The following is a 19,179-nucleotide window of genomic DNA, read 5'->3' on the forward strand; positions in this document are numbered from 1 at the left end:
GACCCACAGCCTCTCCCACCCTGCCTGTGCCCCTCACTCCTGCCCACAGCCCCTCCCACCCTGCCTGTGCCCCTCACTCCTCCCCACAGCCCCTCCCACCCTGCCTGTGCCCCTCACTCCTGCCCCACAGCCCCTCCCACCCTGCCTATGCCCCTCACTCCTGCCCCACAGCCCCTCCCACCCTGCCTGTGCCCCTCACTCCTCCCCACAGCCCCTCCCACCCTGTCTGTGCCCCTCACTCCTGCCCCACAGCCCCTCCCACCCTGCCTGTGCCCCTCACTCCTGCCCCACAGCCCCTCCCACCCTGCCTGTGCCCCTCACTCCCGACCCACAGCCCCTCCCACCCTGCCTGTGCCCCTCACTCCTGCCCACAGCCCCTCCCACCCTGCCTGTGCCCCTCACTCCTGCCCCACAGCCCCTCCCACCGTGCCTGTGCCCCTCACTCCTGCCCCACAGCCCCTCCCACCCTGCCTGTGCCCCTCACTCCTCCCCACAGCCCCTCCCACCCTGTCTGTGCCCCTCACTCCTGCCCCACAGCCCCTCCCACCCTGCCTGTGCCCCTCACTCCTGCCCCACAGCCCCTCCCACCCTGCCTGTGCCCCTCACTCCCGACCCACAGCCCCTCCCACCCTGCCTGTGCCCCTCACTCCCGACCCACAGCCCCCTGCCCTGCCAGTGCCCCTCACTCCTGCCCACAGCCCCTCCCACCCGACCCACAGCCCCCTGCCCCGCCAGTGCCCCTCACTCCTCCCCACAGCCCCTCCCACCCTGTCTGTGCCCCTCACTCCTGCCACACAGCCCCTCCCACCCTGCCTGTGCCCCTCACTCCCGACCCACAGCCCCTCCCACCCTGCCTGTGCCCCTCACTCCCGACCCACAGCCCCCTGCCCCGCCAGTGCCCCTCACTCCTCCCCACAGCCCCTCCCACCCTGCCTGTGCCCCTCACTCCCGACCCACAGCCCCCTGCCCCGCCAGTGCCCCTCACTCCTGCCCACAGCCCCTCCCACCCTGCCTGTGCCCCTCACTCCTGCCCCACAGCGCCCCCCGCTAGTGCCCCTCACTCCTGCCCCACAGCCCCTACCAGCCCAGCCTCGGGCTCCCCCCAGCTCCGCCAGTGGCCCTCACTCTCAGCCCAGCCCTGAGCTCGCCCCCCCCAATCTCCCGGCCGGGGGCAGCCCCGGCGTCACCCCGCCCCGCTCCGCTCGCCGCACGGGAGCCGCGGTGCCCGGCCAGGCAGGGGGAGGGTCCGGCGGGCGCAGGCGGGGTGGAGCCGGGGCCGCCTCTCGCCGCTCCCGGCTGCAGGAAAGTTTGGCCCAGGAGCCGCGCGGGCCGGGCCGGGCCATGGCCAAGTCCTACGATCACCTCTTCAAGCTGCTGCTCATCGGGGACAGCGGGGTCGGCAAGACCTGCCTGGTGATCCGCTTCGCCGAGGGCAGCTTCGCCAGCACCTACATCTCCACCATCGGTGAGCGCCGCCCCCGGGACCCCCCCGGCCCGGCCCCCCCGGGACCCCCCCCGGGACCCCCCCCCGCCCAGTGATCCGCTTCGCCGAGGGCAGCTTCGCCAGCACCTACATCTCCACCATCGGTGAGCGCCGCCCCCGGGACCCCCCCGGCCCGGCCCCCCCGAGACCCCCCCGGGACCCCCCCGGCCCGGCCCCCCCGAGACCCCCCCGGCCGGGCCCCCCCCCGCCCAGTGATCCGCTTCGCCGAGGGCAGCTTCGCCAGCACCTACATCTCCACCATCGGTGAGCGCCGCCCCCGGGACCCCCCCGGCCCGGCCCCCCCGAGACCCCCCCGGCCCGGCCCCCCCCGGGACCCCCCCGGGATCCCCCCCCGGGACCCCCCCCGCCCAGTGATCCGCTTCGCCGAGGGCAGCTTCGCCAGCACCTACATCTCCACCATCGGTGAGCGCCGCCCCCGGGACCGCCCCTGAGCCCCCCCGGATCCCCTCCGGACCCCCCCGGGACCCCCCCGGCCCGGCCCCCCCGGGACCCCCCGGGACCCCCCCGGCCCGGCCCCCCCGAGACCCCCCCCGGGACCCCCCCCCGCCCAGTGATCCGCTTCGCCGAGGGCAGCTTCGCCAGCACCTACATCTCCACCATCGGTGAGCGCCGCCCCCGGGACCCCCCCGGCCCGGCCCCCCCGGGACCCCCCCGGCCGGGCCCCCCCCCGGACCCCCCAGACCCCCCCCCGGGACCCCCCCCGCCCAGTGATCCGCTTCGCCGAGGGCAGCTTCGCCAGCACCTACATCTCCACCATCGGTGAGCGCCGCCCCCGGGACCGCCCGGACCCCCCAGCCCCCCCCGGGACCCCCCCGGCCCGGCCCCCCCGGGACCCCCCCCGGGACCCCCCCTGAACCCCCCCCCGCCCAGTGATCCGCTTCGCCGAGGGCAGCTTCGCCAGCACCTACATCTCCACCATCGGTGAGCGCCGCCCCCGGGACCGCCCCTGAGCCCCCCCGGATCCCCTCCGGACCCCCCCGGGACCCCCCCGGCCGGGACCCCCCGGGACCCCCCCGGCCCGGCCCCCCCGAGACCCCCCCCGGGACCCCCCCCGCCCAGTGATCCGCTTCGCCGAGGGCAGCTTTGCCAGCACCTACATCTCCACCATCGGTGAGCGCCGCCCCCGGGACCCCCCCTGAGCCCCCCCGGATCCCCTCCGGACCCCCCCGGGACCCCTCGGGACCCCCCCGGCCCGGCCCTCCCGAGACCCCCCCCGGGACCCCCCGGATCCCCCCCGAGACCCCCCCCGGAACCCCTCCGGCCCGGCCTCCCCGGACCCCCCAGCCCCCCCCCGGGACCCCCCCGGCCCGGACCCCCCGAGACCCCCCCCGGGATCCCCCCGGCCCGGCCTCCCCGGACCCCCCAGACCCTCCCCGGGACCCCCCCCCGCCCAGTGATCCGCTTCGCCGAGGGCAGCTTCGCCAGCACCTACATCTCCACCATCGGTGAGCGCGGCGGGCCTGGGACCCCCCTCCTCCTGGGCCCCCTCCCGGCCAGGACCCGCCTGGGACCCCAATCCACCTGGGACTCCCCTCAGCCCAGGACCCCCTGCCTGGGACCCCCCCCGTCTGGGACCTCCGGACTCAGGACCCCCGCGTGCCTCCCCCCCTCCACCTGGGACTCCCCCGTCTGGGACCTCCCAACTCAGGACTCCCACCTGTTCCCCCCCTGCCTGGCACCCCCCTGTCTGGGACCGCCTCCCACCTGAGACCTCCCAACTCAGGATCCCTGCCTGGGACCTCCCCCCCCCCACCTGGGAACCTCCTGCCAGGCCTCTCTGCCTTGGGACTCTCTTGGGACTCCCTCCCCCCCCAGAACCCTGCCTCAGGACCCCCACCTCCAGACCCCTCCGCAATGTCACCAGCACCTACATCTCCCGACCCCTCACCGGAGACCTTCCACCCAGGGACCCCAAGCAGCGTCACCAGCCCGTACATCTCCCCCTGCCTGGGAACCCCTGCAACCACCTCACACCTTCACTAGCACCTGCCTCTCCCCTTGGGCGAAAGGGGGACCTGCCTCAGGCCACCCCTCAAACTAGGACCCCCCACGTCCCCTGCATTGCGATGCTCTCGGGGTGGGGCAGGGAGCCCCATTGTGCCAGGCACTGAGCTCCCAGCTGGGGAGCCCCCATCTCCCTGGGAGCCCCAAACAATCCCCCTGGTGGTACCCTGGCCTGGATGAGCATCTCGACCAGGCCACCCTCTGTCCCAGGGAGCGCTGGGCCTTCCTCTCCTCACCTACCTCCTGGGGCGCCCCCGCCTCTCCAGCAAAGCAGGGAAACGAGGCCTGGGGGGCCGCCAGACACACGGACTCAGAAGAGGAACAGACACGCGGACACGGCCCAGGTGCAGACAGACACGCGGACGCGGGACAGATGCAGACAGACACGCGGACGCGGGGCCATCCCGCACGGCCCCGGTGCAGACAGACACGTGGACGCAGGCCAGTCCCGCACGGCCCAGGTGCAGACAGACACGCGGACGCGGGGCAGATGCAGACAGACACGCGGACGCGGGGCAGATGCAGACAGACACGCGGACGTGGGGTGGTCCCACAAGCCTCAGGTGCAGACAGACACGTGGACATGGGGTGGTCCCACAAGCCTCAGGTGCAGACAGACACGTGGACATGGGGTGGTCCCACAAGCCTCAGGTGCAGACAGACACGTGGACATGGGGTGGTCCCACAAGCCTCAGGTGCAGACAGACACGTGGACATGGGGTGGTCCCACAAGCCTCAGGTGCAGACAGACACGTGGACATGGGGTGGTCCCACAAGCCTCAGGTGCAGACAGACATGTGGACATGTTTTCCACTGAAGTTAGTCACCTTTCCACATCCAGATCTAGTGCCCATCTCTAAAAAGGGAAATAAGAACAATCCAGGAAACTACAGACCAGTCGGTTTAACTTCTGTGCCAGGGAAGATAATGGAGCAAGTAACTAAGGAATCCATCTGCAAACACCTGCAGGTTAATAAGGTGCTAGCTAACAGGCAGCATGGATTCCTAAAGAACAAATCACGGCAGACCAATCGGATCGCTTCTCTGGTAGGAGAACAAGCCTTGTGGAGAAGGGGGAAGTGGTGGATGCGGTAAACCTAGACTTTAGTGAGGCGTTTGATACGGTGTCACATGACCTTGTTAGAACATCAGAACGGCCGGACTGGGTCAGACCAAAGGCCCATCCAGCCCAGTGTCCTGTCTGCCGACAGTGGCCAGCACCAGGTGCCCCGGAGAGGGTGGACCGAAGACAATGATCAAGCGATTTGTCTCCTGCCATCCCTCTCCAGCCTCTGACAGACAGAGGCCAAGGACACCATTTTATCCCCTGGCTAATAGCCTTTTATGGACCTAACCTCCATGAAATTATCCAGCTTCTCTTTAAACTCTGTTACAGTCCTAGAAATGTAGCCGTGTTAGTCTGGGGTAGCTGAAGCAAAATGCAGGACAATGTAGCACTTTAAAGACTAACAAGATGGTTTATTAGATGATGAGCTTCCGTGGGCCAGACCCACTTCCTGAGGAAAGCTCATCATCTAATAAACCATCTTGTTAGTCTTTAAAGTGCTACATTGTCCTGCATTTTATTACAGTCCTAGCCTTCGCCGCCGCCTCTGTTATCAATGAACTAGGGAAGTACAGCTGAGATGGGGCTATTCTAAGGTGAGTGCGGAGCTGGCTTGGTGCCCATTCTCAGCGAGTGGCTATTAACAGCCTGAGGTAACTAGGAGAAAGTTTAATAAGGACCAATGCAAAGTGCTCTGCTTAGGGAGGACCAATCCGTGTGTCACACACAATGGGAAGCGAGGGGCTAGGAGGGAGCCCTGCGGAGAGGGATCTGGGGTCAGCGTGAATCACAAGCTCAACATGAGTCAGCCGTGGGACGCTGTTGCAAAAAAAGCAACCAAATGATTCTGGGCTGCAGCAACAGGAGTGCTGGGAGGCCCCGAGGAGTCGTCCCGCTCTGCCCTGTGCTGACGAGGCCCCGTGGGAGGGCTTGTCTGGGCACCACGGAGCAAGAGAGAGGAGGCGGAACTGGAGAGGGTCCAGAGAAGAGCAGCAGGAATGACTCAAGGTCTAGAGGCCGTGAGCTAGGAGCAGGGCTCCACAAACTGCTGCGTCTACTCGCCCACGGCGCCGGTCGCACCGTGCGCCCCAGTCACCGGCATGCGCCATCCCCTCTGGGCCGCCCCGCCGTGGTCTCTGCCCCTGCCTGCTCCAATCGTCTGCTCTGAGCTATGGAGGCCGGGGGGGCCAGGCCCATCAGGTTCTGCCTCCTGGACCCAAGTGGCAAGAACTCCCCTGGGCAGCTGAGGCCTTGGCTCCCCCCCACCCCATCCCCTGGGGGCTGGTCTGTCTCCAGCTGCCTGGGCATCCCGGGGCCCCTCAGTGCAGCCGCCCCTCCCCTGCCCCGTCTGTAGGGACCGGCCCCCCAGCGTCAGTCCACGGAACCTGCCAGGCTGCTCCATCCACCTCTGTGGCCCCGGGTCCCTCGCTGCCAGCCCCACGGAGCAGCCTGGGCAGGCTGGCCCCGGGCTCCAGCCATCTCCCCGCCCCTCGCTGCCTGGGGGATCAGGGCAGGTGCCTGGGAGCAGGCTGGGGGGCAGGGCCAGGGGGCTGGAAGCCACCAGAGCATGCTGGGGGGAGTGTGTGGGGGAGGGGGGCTGCAATCTTTAATCCCTAATGGAAGCACCCAATCCCCGTGACCCCAAATCTCCTTCCTGAGGGGCTGCTTGGAGCTGCCCCCAGGGCTGTGAGGGGGCACCGGGGATGCCGCAGGCAGGGTCCCCAGTGCCTGCCTGGGCCGACATGCGGGCGGGGGAGGGGGGAGTGCCATGGCCCGGGAATCCCTCGGCCCTTCCCCCGAGTGGCTGCAGCCGATTTGGGGGGGCTGGACTGTGCTCCCTGGGGTGTCAGGCTGCTGCTGGGAGACCAGAGTCATGGGGGTGGGTTAGGTCGTGCTGGGGAAAGGGAAAATACTGCAGGACGGGGGGAGAACTGCCCTCCCCACGCCCTGGCACCGCCCCCCAGCAACAGTACTGCCCCCTGCTGACTCCACCTCCCCATCCCTTACCCTGCCCCCAGCTGGCCATTCCACCCCATGCAGCCTGTGCTGGGGGCAGGTGAGTCCAGTCACCCTGGGATCTCAGTCCTGCCCCCCGACCTGCCTGTTACATCCAGTGGCCCTGATGCTAGCCTGGCTGCAGGGTGGGGGTCATGTGCTAAGAGCCCCCCTGCTCCCGGCTCTGACGTTTCCGTCTGCCCTTATGCTCCAGGGATCGACTTCAAAATCCGCACCGTGGACATCGAGGGGAAAAAGATCAAACTGCAGGTCTGGTAAGTGGGGCCCCGTCCCCTCCCGCCTGCCCTGGGGGGCGCTGCGCCGGCTGGGAAGGGGCGTCAGGAGAGGGGGGGGGGGCTCAGGCCCTGGCGGCCCTGTGGCTGTGGCCGTGCCCGGCTGCGGGCGTGGAAGGGGCGTGTGGGTTGCCAGAATGGGCCTGAGCCCGGGACAGCAACCAGCCCCTGCGTTGTCCCCCCAGGCAGGGGCCGGGGCTGGATGGGCCCTGGGGGCAGGCCCAGGGGGCAGGGCAGGGCAGATGCCTCAGGAATGAATCTCCCCCTGGAGGCGAGCGATGCTGACCCCCATCACCCTTCCCCCGCCTCTTGCAGGGACACAGCAGGACAGGAGCGCTTTAAAACCATCACGACGGCGTATTACCGAGGAGCCATGGTACCGGGGCGCAGGGACCGGGGGGGCTGGGCCGGGCCATCCCAACGGGCGGGGGTGGGGGGGCTGCTCGGGGCTGAGCCGGGCCGTCCCAATGGGCGGGGGTGTGGGGGCTGCCTGGGGCTCGGATGGGCCGTCCCAACGGGCGGGGGTGGGGGGGCTGCCTGGGGCTCGGATGGGCCGTCCCAACGGGCGGGGGCGGGGGGGCTGCCTGGGGCTCGGATGGGCCGTCCCAACGGGCGGGGGTGGGGGGGCTGCCTGGGGCTCGGATGGGCCGTCCCAACGGGCGGGGGTGGGGGGGCTGCCTGGGGCTCGGATGGGCCGTCCCAACGGGCGGGGGTGGGGGGGCTGCCTGGGGCTCGGATGGGCCGTCCCAACGGGCGGGGGCGGGGGGGCTGCCTGGGGCTCGGATGGGCCGTCCCAACGGGCGGGGGTGGGGGGGCTGCCTGGGGCTCGGATGGGCCGTCCCAACGGGCGGGGGTGGGGGGGCTGCCTGGGGCTCGGATGGGCCATCCCAACGGGCGGGGGTGGGGGGGCTGCCTGGGGCTCGGATGGGCCGTCCCAACGGGCGGGGGCGGGGGGGGCTGCTCGGGGCTGAGCCGGGCTGTCCCAACGGGCGGGGGTGGGGGGGCTGCTCAGGGCTGAGCCGGGCTGTCCCAATGGGCGGGGGCATGGGGGCTGCCTGGGGCTCGGATGGGCCGTCCCAATGGGCGGGGGCATGGGGGCTGCTCAGGGCTCGGCTGGGCCATCTCAAGGGGCAGGGGGGGGGCTCAGGCCAGGCTGTGGCATTGACCAATGGGGGGGGCGTTGGGACTTAGGGCCCCGAATCCCCGGCAGGGCCAGGCCGCTGAGCGAGTCTCTTCCAGGGAATCATCCTCGTCTACGACATCACGGATGAGAAATCCTTCGAGAACATCCAGAACTGGATGAAGAGCATCAAAGAGGTGGGGGGGGGGCCTGTATCCTGGCTGGGGGGGCCCTGTGAGGGCCACATATCAGTGAGGTGTTATGTGGGGTTACAAGCTGCTCAGGGTTGGACTAGCAGGGGGCTGGGGGCCGGGAGCGTGGGGCGCTGGCTGGGCTGGGGGGTGGGGGGCTGGGAGCGTGGGGCGCTGGCTGGGCTGGGGGGCGGGGGCTGGGGGGCGGGAGTGTGGGGCACTGGCTGTGACCGAGGGGAATGCAGGCCTGGGGCGGGGGGCGTCGGGGGGGCTCAGTGGGGCTGGGCTGGGGGGAGGGAATGCGGTTCAGGCCCGTCTGCTCTCTCCCCCAGAACGCGTCGGTGGGGGTGGAGCGCCTCCTGCTGGGGAACAAGTGTGACATGGAGCCCAAGCGCAAGGTGCAGCGGGAGCATGCGGAGAAGGTACCGGGGGTGTCAGGCTGGGCAGATCCTCCCGTGTTCCCGTCGGGGGCGCTGAGGCTGCCGTGTGGGCGAGAGGGGGGACCGGGCGGGACCGGGGTGCCTGGCTCACAGGCCCCTTTCTCTCCTGGCAGCTGGCGAGGGAGCATGGGATCCGGTTCTTTGAGACCAGCGCCAAGGCCAGCGTGAACGTGGAGGAGGTAAGCGGGGCGGGCGCTGGCTCCTGCCACGGGGCAGCTCTCCAAGGGCCCGTCTGCCCCCTCTGCGCCAGGCACTCGCTGCCTCGGGGAGCCCCAGGCGGGCCCACGGGAGGGGCTGGGGGGCCGTGACCATGGGGGGAGAGGAGAGATCTCCACCGGCTTCTGGGCTGTTGCAGGGCCCTGGGCAGAGCCCCTGCCTGTCCCTGGACTGGATGGGGTGGGGGTGGCAGTGGGGGGCTCCTGTAGCCCCATGTGGGGAACCTCTGGCCCCAGGCACTTCCTCCCCGTGCGCCCCCCTGGACTGGGGGGGCAGTAAGATTCACCCCCGGGCTCTTGTTTCCCACTGCTGAGTGTCCCCTCCCCCACCCAGGTCTCTGCCCCCACCCCGGTATCCCTGGCCTGCTGGGATGCCCCTCACCTGCTCCTCTCCCCTCAGGCCTTCAGCACCCTGGCCCGGGACATCCTGCTGAAATCCACCAAGAAGCCGGTGAGCCTGCGGTGCTGGCAGCCTGGCGAGCCCTGCTAGAGGGGCCAGCCCGGCCCGGCCGCCCCCCGGGGACAGAGACGCAGGAACCTGCCTTTCCCCGGGAATGATCTTTTCTCCAGCCCCTGCCGCTTGGAAGGTCCCGATTCAGGCCCCTCGCCTGGGGCTGACATGCAGCTGCCTCTGGGGTGGGGCGCAGTTGATGCCACGACCCAACATAACGTGACTTGAGCGTGGGCACCGAGGGGGGGGTGGCTCTGGCTTGAGGGGGGGCAGGGGTGGGGCAGGAGGGGCTTCCCTGCAGCAGCTCCTGGTCAGCGGTGCGGGGGAGGGGGGGGTAAGGCAGTTGGCAGCAGGTTCCCAGCCAGTGGGAGGGCGGGACTAGTGCTCTCGGCAGGGGCAGTGGGCGGAGCCCTATGTGCTTCCCTCCCCCCCCCCCCCCACACCTAGGAGAGTGTGGTACCAGGGCAGGCCTTAGCCCCCCCCCATTGCTCACCTGGCCCCCTGCAGCACCGAGCCCCAGCGCCCGGCATTCCAGGACCCCTAGTTTGACAAGCGCCGTGTGGCGCCCTGGTGGGGCATGGGCCCCGTCGCGCCGCCCGCAGGGTGCCCAGCCCCACCCCTGACTCGGAGGGGAGCCACCCGGCTTCTCCTCCTGCGGCTGCTGGGCTGGAGCCGGGCACCGTGGCGCCGGGCTGCAGGGGCAGTGACCGCTCGCTCTGTCTCTCTCAGGGTCACAGCCCCAGGGGGCAGCTGGACTTGAGAAGCTCTTCGAAGAGAAGCAGCAGTAAATGCGCCCTGGGCTAGCGGCGGCTGGGCCCCAGCCGGAGCGTGGAGGTCGCTCCTCGTCTGTCTGCCCCCCTCCTCTCTTCTCTCTGCCACTCCCCCCCTCCCCTACCCTCCCCTCCCCTCTTCTCTCTGCCACTCCCCCCTCCCCTCCTCTCTTCTCCCTGCCACTGCACCCCCTCCCCTCCCCAACACTCCCCTCCTCTCTTCTCTCTGCCACTCCCCCCCTCCCCTACCCTCCCCTCCCCTCTTCTCTCTGCCACTCCCCCCCCTCCCCTCCTCTCTTCTCCCTGCCACTGCACCCCCTCCCCTCCCCAACACTCCCCTCCCCTCTTCTCTCCGCCCCGCCCCTCTCTTCTCCCTGCCCCGCCCCTCCCTGCCACTCCACCCCCCCTCCCCTCCCCTCTTCTCCCTGCCACTGCACCCCCTCCCCAACACTCCCCTCCCCTCTTCTCTCCGCCCCGCCCCTCCCCTCCCCTCTTCTCTCCGCCCCGCCCCTCTCTTCTCCCTGCCCCGCCCCTCCCTGCCACTCCACCCCCCCCCTCCCCTCCCCTCTTCTCCCTGCCACTCCTCTCCCCTCCTCTCTTCTCCGACACTCGGCTCCCCTCCTCTCCCCTCTCCTCTTTTCCCTGCAACTCCCCTCGGCTCCTCTCCCCTCTTTTCCCTGCCACTCCCCTCCCCTCCCCTCCCCTCCCTATCCTGCCACTCCCCTTCCCTACGCACCCCCTGTCCACTCTCCTCTCCTACTGCTCTGGGACAGCGCAGGTCGGACATGCCCAGCACCCCTGTGCCCAGAGCCAGGCTGAGCTCCTAAGTTGGTGTCTCCAAAGGACCATGCCCAGAGCCAGGCCAGCTTCCTGCTGCTCTGAGAGGGGGTGGGGGATCTGCAGGCTGAATGGAGGGGAAGGGAGCAGAGGGGGTAGGGGGCGAAGGGGGAGGAGCTGCAGATAGGAAGGGGGGGGGGAGAGGTGGCCATGCTGCAGCCAAGGTGCAGGGACCAGGCGCCTGTGGCTTCCAGGGGCGGTTGATTCAAAGCCCTGGGAAGCCGGGATCCTTCTCCCAACTCAGCCTGCGGGTCCCCCGGGGGCCAGGCAAACCCTGTACATAGGACTCGCTGCTCCACTGTGCCTCTGAATGACTGTCTGGAAACCGGCCCCCGGCCAGTGCGGGCCCGGGGCCACCGAGCCCCGAGTGTATCGGGCGCCTGCGCCGCGGCCTGTGAATAATAATCAGCTTGTGCCTCGGCTCTCGGCTCCAGGAGTTACTGTCTGGGCCCGCGGGGGGGGGGGGGGGGGCGCGGGGCGTCAAACCCTCCGGGGGAGCCGGCAGCTGCCAGGCCATCGACGCGAAGAGCAGGAAGGGCCGATGCCAGCGGCTGGGCTCCGGCCTGGCCCGGCTGCGACCGACCGCCCCCCCCGGGTCCTCGCCCCCCCCGACCCTGCGCCCGACCGCCTCCCCCGGGTCCTCGCCCCCCCCGACCCTGCGCCCGACCGCCCCCCCCGGGTCCTCGCCCCCCCCGACCCTGCGCCCGACCGCCCCCCCCGGGTCCTCGCCCCCCCCGACCCTGCGCCCGACCGCCCCCCCCCCCGGGTCCTCGCCCCCCCCGACCCTGCGCCCGACCGCCCCCCCCCGGGTCCTCGCGCTCCCGGCCCTGCGCCCGACCGCCCCCCCCGGGTCCTCGCCCCCCCCCGACCCTGCGCCCGACCGCCCCCCCCCGGGTCCTCGCCCCCCCCGACCCTGCGCCCGACCGCCCCCCCCGGGTCCTCGCCCCCCCCCGGCCCTGCGCCCGACCGCCCCCCCCGGGTCCTCGCCCCCCCCGGCCCTGCGCCCGACCGCCCCCCCCGGGTCCTCGCCCCCCCCCGGCCCTGCGCCCGACCGCCCCCCCCGGGTCCTCGCCCCCCCCGGCCCTGCGCCCGACCGCCCCCCCCGGGTCCTGTTCCCAGCCCCCGCCCCAGCTGCTGCCGGGGGAGGAGCCGCAGCGCGGCGCTGCCTGAGGTCGCCGCGGGGGGCCGGGTCCTGCTGGGGGCGGGGGGCCCAGGGGGCGGGGCTCGCTGCGCAGGGTTTGCCCCGTGGCCCAGGCCCCGCCCCCGCCCGCCGCTGCGTCACCGGCCGGGATTCCCCGCACGAGCCCCGCCCCTCCCGTCATGCCCCGCGCCGGCCAAGATGGCGGCCAGAGGCGGGTGAGAGGGACTCGCCCCCCCCCCCCCGCCATGGGCCCGCGCGGCCTCCTGCTCGCGCTCAGCGCTCTGGCCTGGGGCCTCAGGTGAGCGGCCCCGCCCCCGGCACGTGACCCCCCGGCAGCCCCCCCCGCGGAGCCCCGCCCTGCCCCCCCCCGGTGTGAACAGCCCGCCGGGTCCCCGACTCCCCCCCCCCCCCGTGTGAACAGCCCGCCGGGTCCCCGACTCCCCCCCCCCCCCCCGGTGTGAACAGCCCGCCGGGTCCCCGACTCCCCCCCCCCCCCCGTGTGAACAGCCCGCCGGGTCCCCGACTCCCCCCCCCCCCCCCCGGTGTGAACAGCCCGCCGGGTCCCCGACTCTCCCCCCCCCCAGGTGTGAACAGCCCGCCGGGTCCCCGACTCTCCCCCCCCCCAGGTGTGAACAGCCCGCCGGGTCCCCGACTCTCCCCCCCCCCAGGTGTGAACAGCCCGCCGGGTCCCCGACTCCCCCCCCCCCCCCCGGTGTGAACAGCCCGCCGGGTCCCCGACTCTCCCCCCCCCCAGGTGTGAACAGCCCGCCGGGTCCCCGACTCCCCCCCCCCCCCCGGTGTGAACAGCCCGCCGGGTCCCCGACTCCCCCCCCCCCCCCCGGTGTGAACAGCCCGCCGGGTCCCCGACTCTCCCCCCCCCCCGGTGTGAACAGCCCGCCGGGTCCCCGACTCTCCCCCCCCCCGGTGTGAACAGCCCGCCGGGTCCCCGACTCCCCCCCCCCCCCCCCCGGTGTGAACAGCCCGCCGGGTCCCCGACTCCCCCCCCCCCCCCGGTGTGAACAGCCCGCCGGGTCCCCGACTCTCCCCCCCCCCCCCCGGTGTGAACAGCCCGCCGGGTCCCCGACTCCTCCCCCCCCGGTGTGAACAGCCTGCCGGGTCCCCGACTCTCCCCCCCCGGTGTGAACAGCCTGCCGGGTCCCCGACTCTCCCCCCCCGGTGTGAACAGCCCGCCGGGTCCCCGACTCTCCCCCCCCCCAGGTGTGAACAGCCCGCCGGGTCCCCGACTCTCCCCCCCCCCCAGGTGTGAACAGCCCGCCGGGTCCCCGACTCTCCCCCCCCAGGTGTGAACAGCCCGCCGGGTCCCCGACTCTCCCCCCCCAGGTGTGAACAGCCCGCCGGGTCCCCGACTCCCCCCCCCCCCCCCCCGGTGTGAACAGCCCGCCGGGTCCCCGACTCCCCCCCCCCCCGGTGTGAACAGCCCGCCGGGTCCCCGACTCCCCCCCCCCCCCCCCCGGTGTGAACAGCCCCCGGATCCCCGACTCTCCCCCCCCCCCCCCCCCAGTGAATAGTCCGCCGGATCTACCTTCCCTCCCCCCCCCCCCGAATAACCAGCCGGGTCCCTTTGTGGTTTCCTTGCAGGCTGGCAGCGGCCACAGCGTCCAGCGAGGCCAAGCACCCAGGTGGGCAGAGCGGCCCTGGCGTTGGTCACAGGCCCAGCGCCATGGGGCTGGTTCCAGGGGTGTTGCTTGTCTGTCCGGGGGGCCCCTCCTGTCTGTGGGCTCTGGAGGAGGGAGATGAAGCCGGGGGGGGGGGAGCGGGGTTCAGCTGGGGGCGGCGGCGCCATCATGCCCGTCCTGGCTCCCCCAGTGCACTTTGTCCCTGGGGCGTCCCCCATGCACGGTCCAGACCTTGATTGTTCTCCTCTCCTGGGGGGGGCCGGAATGGGGCAGGGGGCTCAGCCTCTGGCTCCCCACCCCCCCCCCCGTGTGATGCAATCGTCAGTGTGTCAGTCCTGTCCGTGGGGCGGGGGGGCTGCCCTGTCTTGCGCTCGGCCGCGCCCTCCCAGGCCGCCGGGACCCGCTGCCAGCCTGGCCAAGCAAATCTTCCCTTCAGCCTGGCAGCCTGCTGCCTTGTTAGCCAGCCGGGCGCCTCCGCGCTGGCCCTGTGGGCGGGGCTGACCCTTGCCCTCTCTTGGCAGCGAGCCCCCTGGCAGCCACGCCGTGCTGGCAAGCGGAAGACTTTGTCGTCGTCCGGGACTGTGCGCCCTGCTCCACCTTCCAAGCAGTAAGTGGGGGCCGGGGGCTCGCAGTGTGAGTGTTGGTGGGTGCACGTTGCTCTGGCCCGTGGCCTGGGGCGCGCTGAGTGGGATCCACAGGGCCCCGGTCCGGCTGGGGGGCAAAGCAGAGACCCCCGGGGTAGGGGGGTCCCAGGCCTCGGGCCCCGCAGGGCTGCTGGCAGGCAGAGCGTGTGAGCGACGGGCGTTTGCTTTGATTGCAGAAGACGATGCCCGAGTGCAGCTCGACCGGCTTCATCGAGCAAGTGACCTGTGCCAAGTCCCAGAAGGAGAGTACAAGAGGTGAGCCGGGGCCCTGCAGGCGTGTGGGGGGCGGGCAGCGCTCGTGGGGCAGAGCCTAGGGAGGCATGCGGGGCTCCTGGGGGGTGTTTGCAGAGCACCTGAGCTCGGGGGGAGGTGGCTGCGTTGCTGGGGGACCCCAAGACTGCCCCTGGCATGGCTAGAAAGGGGCCCGCTGCAGCCAGCCTCTCGTGGAACACAGTGGGGCAGCACCTGCTCCCCTGCCGCTGCTCAGCTGCACGGGGCCCTTGGCTCCGACCCCGGCCCTGACTCTCGCCCCTCTCTGCAGCTGCCGCTCAGCCGCCACGGAGGCGCACAGCTTCTGGAAGTTCGAGGGGGCCGTGAGCGGCGTGGCCGTGTTCTTCGCCCTGCTGGTCACGTACCGCCAGCGGGCGCTGGACAGGAAGGCCCTGGAGAAAGTTCGCAAGCAGATCGAATCCATTTAGCACCCGGTGCCGACTGCCCGCCCTGTGTCCGGCGGGGGCGGGGCGGGGGCGTTAATCCCCTCCCCACGCCAGGGAGCCGCGGAGCAGGGAGCGTGTCTGAGACCGAGATGGGCTGTGTGTGCGCAGAGAGGGACACTGCGTGGCCGACCCGGAGCCCCACCGAGCTGTTCCTTAGAGACTCGGCAGCCGGCTGGCTCATCGGCCTGGATCTCCCCTGCCATGTGGCCCCATCCCCGCTTCCTTCCTTCCTGCCTTCTGCGGGGGGATCCCTCTGAGGCTGGCGGCCCCCGGTGGCGGGTGGAGCGTGGGCCCTTGCCACCGTGTGGCCCTGGAAATGAGCGCAGCGCTAGCCTGCCTGCCTGCAGGAGGGTCTGAGGTCTCTGAGCCAGCCGGGGCCCTGCTGTGCTGGCTCTCCAGCCTGGTGCGGTGCGGCCCGGCCCGGCGGGGTCCTTGGTGGATCTAGGCTGGGCGGAGCGTGACACTGCCTGGCCGTGGGGCCCTGCTGGCAGCAGTCGTCCCCGCCCCCCCGCTTCCGGCTACAGCCTAATGGAAGCCTGCAAGGCCTGGTCCCTGGGCAGTGCTGCCTCTGCCCCAGGCACAGGGCTGGGCTGATGCTGTTACCCCTGCCAGGCCCCTGGGCCCTTCCCCCCCAGCAGCGCTCGGATCAGCAGCTTCCCTCGTGCCCCTGTCAGCCCCGTGCTAGGGCAGCCGGTTACAGCAGCATTCCCACAGCCATGCCCAGGGTAGGTCCCTTAGCTGGCCCTGTCTCCTGGGCGCTGTGCCCATCGCAGCCTGAACCCGCTTGCCCAGGCGCCTGGGTCCGGCTTTCACCCTCCCCTCCCGTGAGCTGGCTGGTCGCTAAGGCGGCCGCAGGTCAAGCCCTCGGTTGGGTGCCCCAGTGCGGGTGGGGGGCCGGGATGCAGACTGGTCTCCTGCCCTAGTTTTGTGTCACTGCTCCTAGGCGGACAGGGCCTCCCCAGCGCCCAGCTCTCCCCTTTCGCTGACGGGCTCCGCAGCCCTCGGGCCTCCCACCGCAGCCAGGCTGTGACCCACCCCCACCCGCTGCACATGGCCCAGGAACGTGCCTGACTTCCCTGCCCAGCGTGCTGCTCCTAAGGGGGGCGCGTTTCCCCTCCTCTTCCTCCCCCCCACCCTCCCCGGGACGGTGCCTGGGCCGAGCCCTGAGTTGGGGTGCTGGGCTAGTTGAGGGGACTGGGCCGGGCTGAGCTGGGGTTCCAGCGCTGGGGCTGTCCTGGTCTCGCAGGCCAGGCCCCTCCCCAGTGCCGCAGCAGGCTAGCTGGACTCCTCCCGCCTGCCCCACCCTGCAGTCCAGTGGGGGGTGTCACGCCTGCTCGAAAGAGGTTGCACTCGCGTGACAGGGTTTATTTTTTTAAAAGGCTTTTACAAAACCGACTGGAAGCGGACGCATCATTAAACCCTTTCCCCGCTCGGCTCGGCTCTCAGGGCAAGGGGTGGCCGGGGCACCAGGCGGGTCTGAGGGCTGGGCCGGTGGAGGGGGCGTGCTGGGGGGGTTGGAGGATCAGCCCCATCTCCAAAGGGTGGGCTGGGGGTGCTCGGCCCCTGGGGCGCAGACACTGGCCTCGCCGCGCTCTCCCCCTTCTGTGGGCGCGTCTGCCCGTCGGCGGGATGCAGGGGTTGAGGCGGGAGGTGCCCTGCGGGGGGCAGCAGTCTGGTCTCTCGTGGCAGCGGCTACAGGCACTTGAGGAGGAGGACGTGGCAGGTGGCTCTGTGCGGGCAGTCGCACAGCCGGCCGATGCGGGCGCCCTTCCGCACCGCGCACACGGCGCCCACGGAGCACTGCGGGGACAAGGGAGGCAGAGCTGTCACCCTGGGCCCGTGTCTCCTGGGCCCCGTGGTCCGGCGGTGGCAGCCGGGCCCTGCAGCCCCTCGGGTGGGTGAGACGCACCTCACGTGGCCGGGCTGTATCCCTGCCTCCCCCCGCCGCTCTGGTTACCCGCCCAAGGCAATGGCCAGGGTCGTGCTGCAGCTGCGCCTCCCCCGGCCCTGGACTGGCTCCGAAGTGCTCCTGCCAGGACTGGGCGCGCGCCCACCACCCAGAGTGCTAGAACAGCTCTTGGCCCGGAGCCCTGCTGCTCACTAGCCAGCCCTCGCTGCAGAGCACATCAGAACGGCCGGACTGGCTCAGACCAAAGGTCCTTCTAGCCCAGTGTCCTGTCTGCCGACAGTGGCCAGCACCAGGTGCCCCAGAGGGGGTGGACCAAAGACAATGATCAAGCGATTTGTCTCCTGCCATCCTTCTCCAGCTCTGACAAACAGGACAAACAGGCCAAGCACCCGCCAGCTGAGCGCCCGGGACTTGTGCCTGGCCCAGGGACGGCACGTAAAGCACCCGGCGGGGAAATGGGAGGGGGGTGGGGGTAGTTACCCACACGGGTCCCTCAGCCTGGTGCTTCTCAAGCTGAGCTGCCGCAAACCTTTCCACGCCCCCCCCACACACACACACCACACCCCGATGGCAAAATGGGGGAGTGGCTGAGGGTGGAGGGTCTGGGGGGGCGGTTGGATGTAGGAGTGATGTTGGGGGGGCTCTGCAGGGAAGGATTGTGGTGTGGGGTCTGCAGGAAGGGAAGTAGGGAGGATGCAGGAGGGGGCGCAGGGACTCGGGGAGGGAGGATTCAGGAGCGGGCTGGGGCACAGGGTCGAGGGAGGGTGCAGGAGCGGGCTGGGGGCACAGGGTCTTGGTGGGAGGGGAGGGAGGAAGGTGCAGGAGCGGGCTGGGGGGTCTGCAGGAGGGGTGTGTGAGGGGGATGGAGGTCTAGGATCTGGGCATGAGGGGGAGGGGGGGTGCTTACCTTGCGCCATACCTCCTGCTGCTCCCATTGGCCGTGATTCCAGCCAATGGGAGCAGTGGGAAAAGCCTCCAGGTTAGAGGGGGAGCAGGGACCACCCCACAAGGCCCAGCCCCCACCCCCTGCAGTGGGATGCTGGCGGGGGGAGGGGGAACAGCCTGGAGCACCAGCCCGGGCTCCCCACTCGGGGGGCTGTGCCCGAGCCCACAGCCCCCCGCTTGGCGAGAGCCGCGGCTTTGCCCCAGCCTGGCCGGTACCTGGGGGACTTGGTTGTGTTTCTTCTCCCAGGTGGCAATGGCCTTGCTCTGCAGTTTCTCCAGCACGTCCTGCAGCTCCTCCAGCTGGGTGCAGCAGGGGACAAGAAGGCAGGTGAGCCCCAAGCCCTGCCGGCATGTGACAGCCGGGTACCCTGCCCCCTCCCTGCACGGGGCATTGCCCGGAGCTCTGGCAGGGCTCCTGGCTTCACCCTCGCAGGAAACTGCCCAGCCCCGCCCTCCGCAAGGCCTGGCCAGCACCCGCCGCTTCCAAAAGGGCAGGACCCCGCAATGACAGGGAGACGCCACCCCCGATGGGCGTTTGCCCGGGGCTGCAGACAGCGCCCAGGCGTGTCTGTGTGGCCGGGCGAATGCCGTGGCCGCAGGAGGGGGCACCGTAGGGCCCATGCACGCCACGCGGCGGGGGGGGACTCACCAGCTGTTTCTCGTGCGCCTGGGAGGAGTGTTTCAGGGGCAAGCCCTGGGGTGGCCGGGCGCCCCCCGCTGCCGGCGGGTGGGCCAGGAGCGCCAGGCAGAGCAGGAGCAGGGCGGACGGGCGCATGGTGGGAGCTGGCCGGCGTCGGGGCAGGTCGGGCGCCGTCACCAATGTGCCTCTCCGAGCGCGGAGAGAGACTGGAGTGGCAGCGGCGCGCCCAGCCCACGCACGGGGAGGGGGCTGCGGTTTGATAGGCTGGGGGCAGTGCGCCAGGGCACCGAGACCTCCTCTCTGGGCGGCGGGGTTGGGGATGTCAGAACAGGCTGCGGCTGAGCAGTCGCAGGGGCCAGCTGGAGCCAGGGGCCTGCGGGGCGTTAATATTTATGGGAGTGTGTGTGGTGGAGAAGAGGGGATTTAATTGTAACAAATCCCTCATCTTGCAGCTCCCCGGGGCTCCTGGCAGCATCAGGCAGCGAAATCTGTCACCGTCTGCTCCCCCGGCCAGCCCAGCCCTCCAGCTCAGCTAATCCCCGTGTCTGGATATCTGCCCCCTTGCTCCGTCTGGGCCCGCCTGCATTCAGCTCCCGAGTCCCGCGTCTGTCGGGGGCCTGGCCCCACGCCACTGGCTCTCCTGCTGCACCGTGTCCCTCTC

At 71.1% G+C, this 19,179-nt stretch overlaps 3 protein-coding genes across 4 annotated transcripts; 2 read left to right on the plus strand and 1 right to left on the minus strand.

Moving 5' to 3' along the window:
* The first annotated feature begins 1,213 nt into the window (after window positions 1–1,213).
* On the plus strand, window positions 1,214–10,244 carry RAB13 (RAB13, member RAS oncogene family). 2 transcript variants are annotated; one of them, XR_012897445.1, is made up of 9 exons: window positions 1,233–1,465; window positions 6,784–6,844; window positions 7,178–7,238; window positions 8,102–8,179; window positions 8,506–8,595; window positions 8,727–8,792; window positions 9,229–9,279; window positions 10,009–10,142; window positions 10,186–10,244. XR_012897445.1 is itself a non-coding variant. In XM_075907337.1 (8 exons), the coding sequence occupies exons 1-8, from the start codon at window positions 1,342–1,344 to the stop codon at window positions 10,081–10,083; spliced, it is 606 nt and encodes a 201-aa protein (XP_075763452.1). In that variant the 5' UTR covers window positions 1,214–1,341; the 3' UTR covers window positions 10,084–10,179. The 2 variants fall into 2 exon arrangements, 1 of the variants encoding a protein (XP_075763452.1); XM_075907337.1 differs by lacking the exon at window positions 10,186–10,244 and having other exon boundaries at window positions 1,214–1,465; window positions 10,009–10,179.
* A 1,920-nt stretch (window positions 10,245–12,164) lies between these two features.
* Window positions 12,165–16,419, plus strand: JTB (jumping translocation breakpoint). The gene is given in 6 exon segments (XM_075907063.1): window positions 12,165–12,325; window positions 13,627–13,667; window positions 14,186–14,271; window positions 14,485–14,548; window positions 14,551–14,563; window positions 14,850–16,419. Coding segments are annotated over 6 exon segments (480 nt in total). The 5' UTR covers window positions 12,165–12,206; the 3' UTR covers window positions 15,007–16,419.
* Window positions 16,369–18,685, minus strand: LOC142819484 (cocaine- and amphetamine-regulated transcript protein-like). The gene is made up of 3 exons (XM_075907062.1): window positions 18,528–18,685; window positions 18,095–18,178; window positions 16,369–16,824 (listed from the first exon to the last, which is right to left on the minus strand). Exons 1-3 carry the CDS (start codon window positions 18,651–18,653, stop codon window positions 16,717–16,719), a joined length of 318 nt encoding a protein of 105 aa, XP_075763177.1. The 5' UTR covers window positions 18,654–18,685; the 3' UTR covers window positions 16,369–16,716.
* Window positions 18,686–19,179: the final 494 nt, after the last annotated feature.

The sequence above is a fragment of the Pelodiscus sinensis genome, chromosome 24 (genome assembly GCF_049634645.1).
Source record: "Pelodiscus sinensis isolate JC-2024 chromosome 24, ASM4963464v1, whole genome shotgun sequence".
NCBI classification, from domain to species: Eukaryota; Metazoa; Chordata; order Testudines; family Trionychidae; genus Pelodiscus; species Pelodiscus sinensis.

Bases quoted from the DNA above. Each gene is read 5' to 3' on its own strand.
- RAB13 (XM_075907337.1), top strand. From the start codon at position 1,342: ATGGCCAAGTCCTACGATCACCTCTTCAAGCTGCTGCTCATCGGGGAC. The intron at 8,180-8,505 runs GTGGGGGGGGGG...TCTCTCCCCCAG, and splicing joins GGATGAAGAGCATCAAAGAG to AACGCGTCGGTGGGGGTGGA. The intron at 8,596-8,726 runs GTACCGGGGGTG...CTCTCCTGGCAG, and splicing joins AGCGGGAGCATGCGGAGAAG to CTGGCGAGGGAGCATGGGAT.
- LOC142819484 (XM_075907062.1), bottom strand. From the start codon at position 18,653: ATGCGCCCGTCCGCCCTGCTCCTGCTCTGCCTGGCGCTCCTGGCCCAC. The intron at 18,179-18,527 runs GTGAGTCCCCCC...TGCTGCACCCAG, and splicing joins AGGCGCACGAGAAACAGCTG to CTGGAGGAGCTGCAGGACGT. The intron at 16,825-18,094 runs GTACCGGCCAGG...TTGTCCCCGCAG, and splicing joins AACACAACCAAGTCCCCCAG to TGCTCCGTGGGCGCCGTGTG.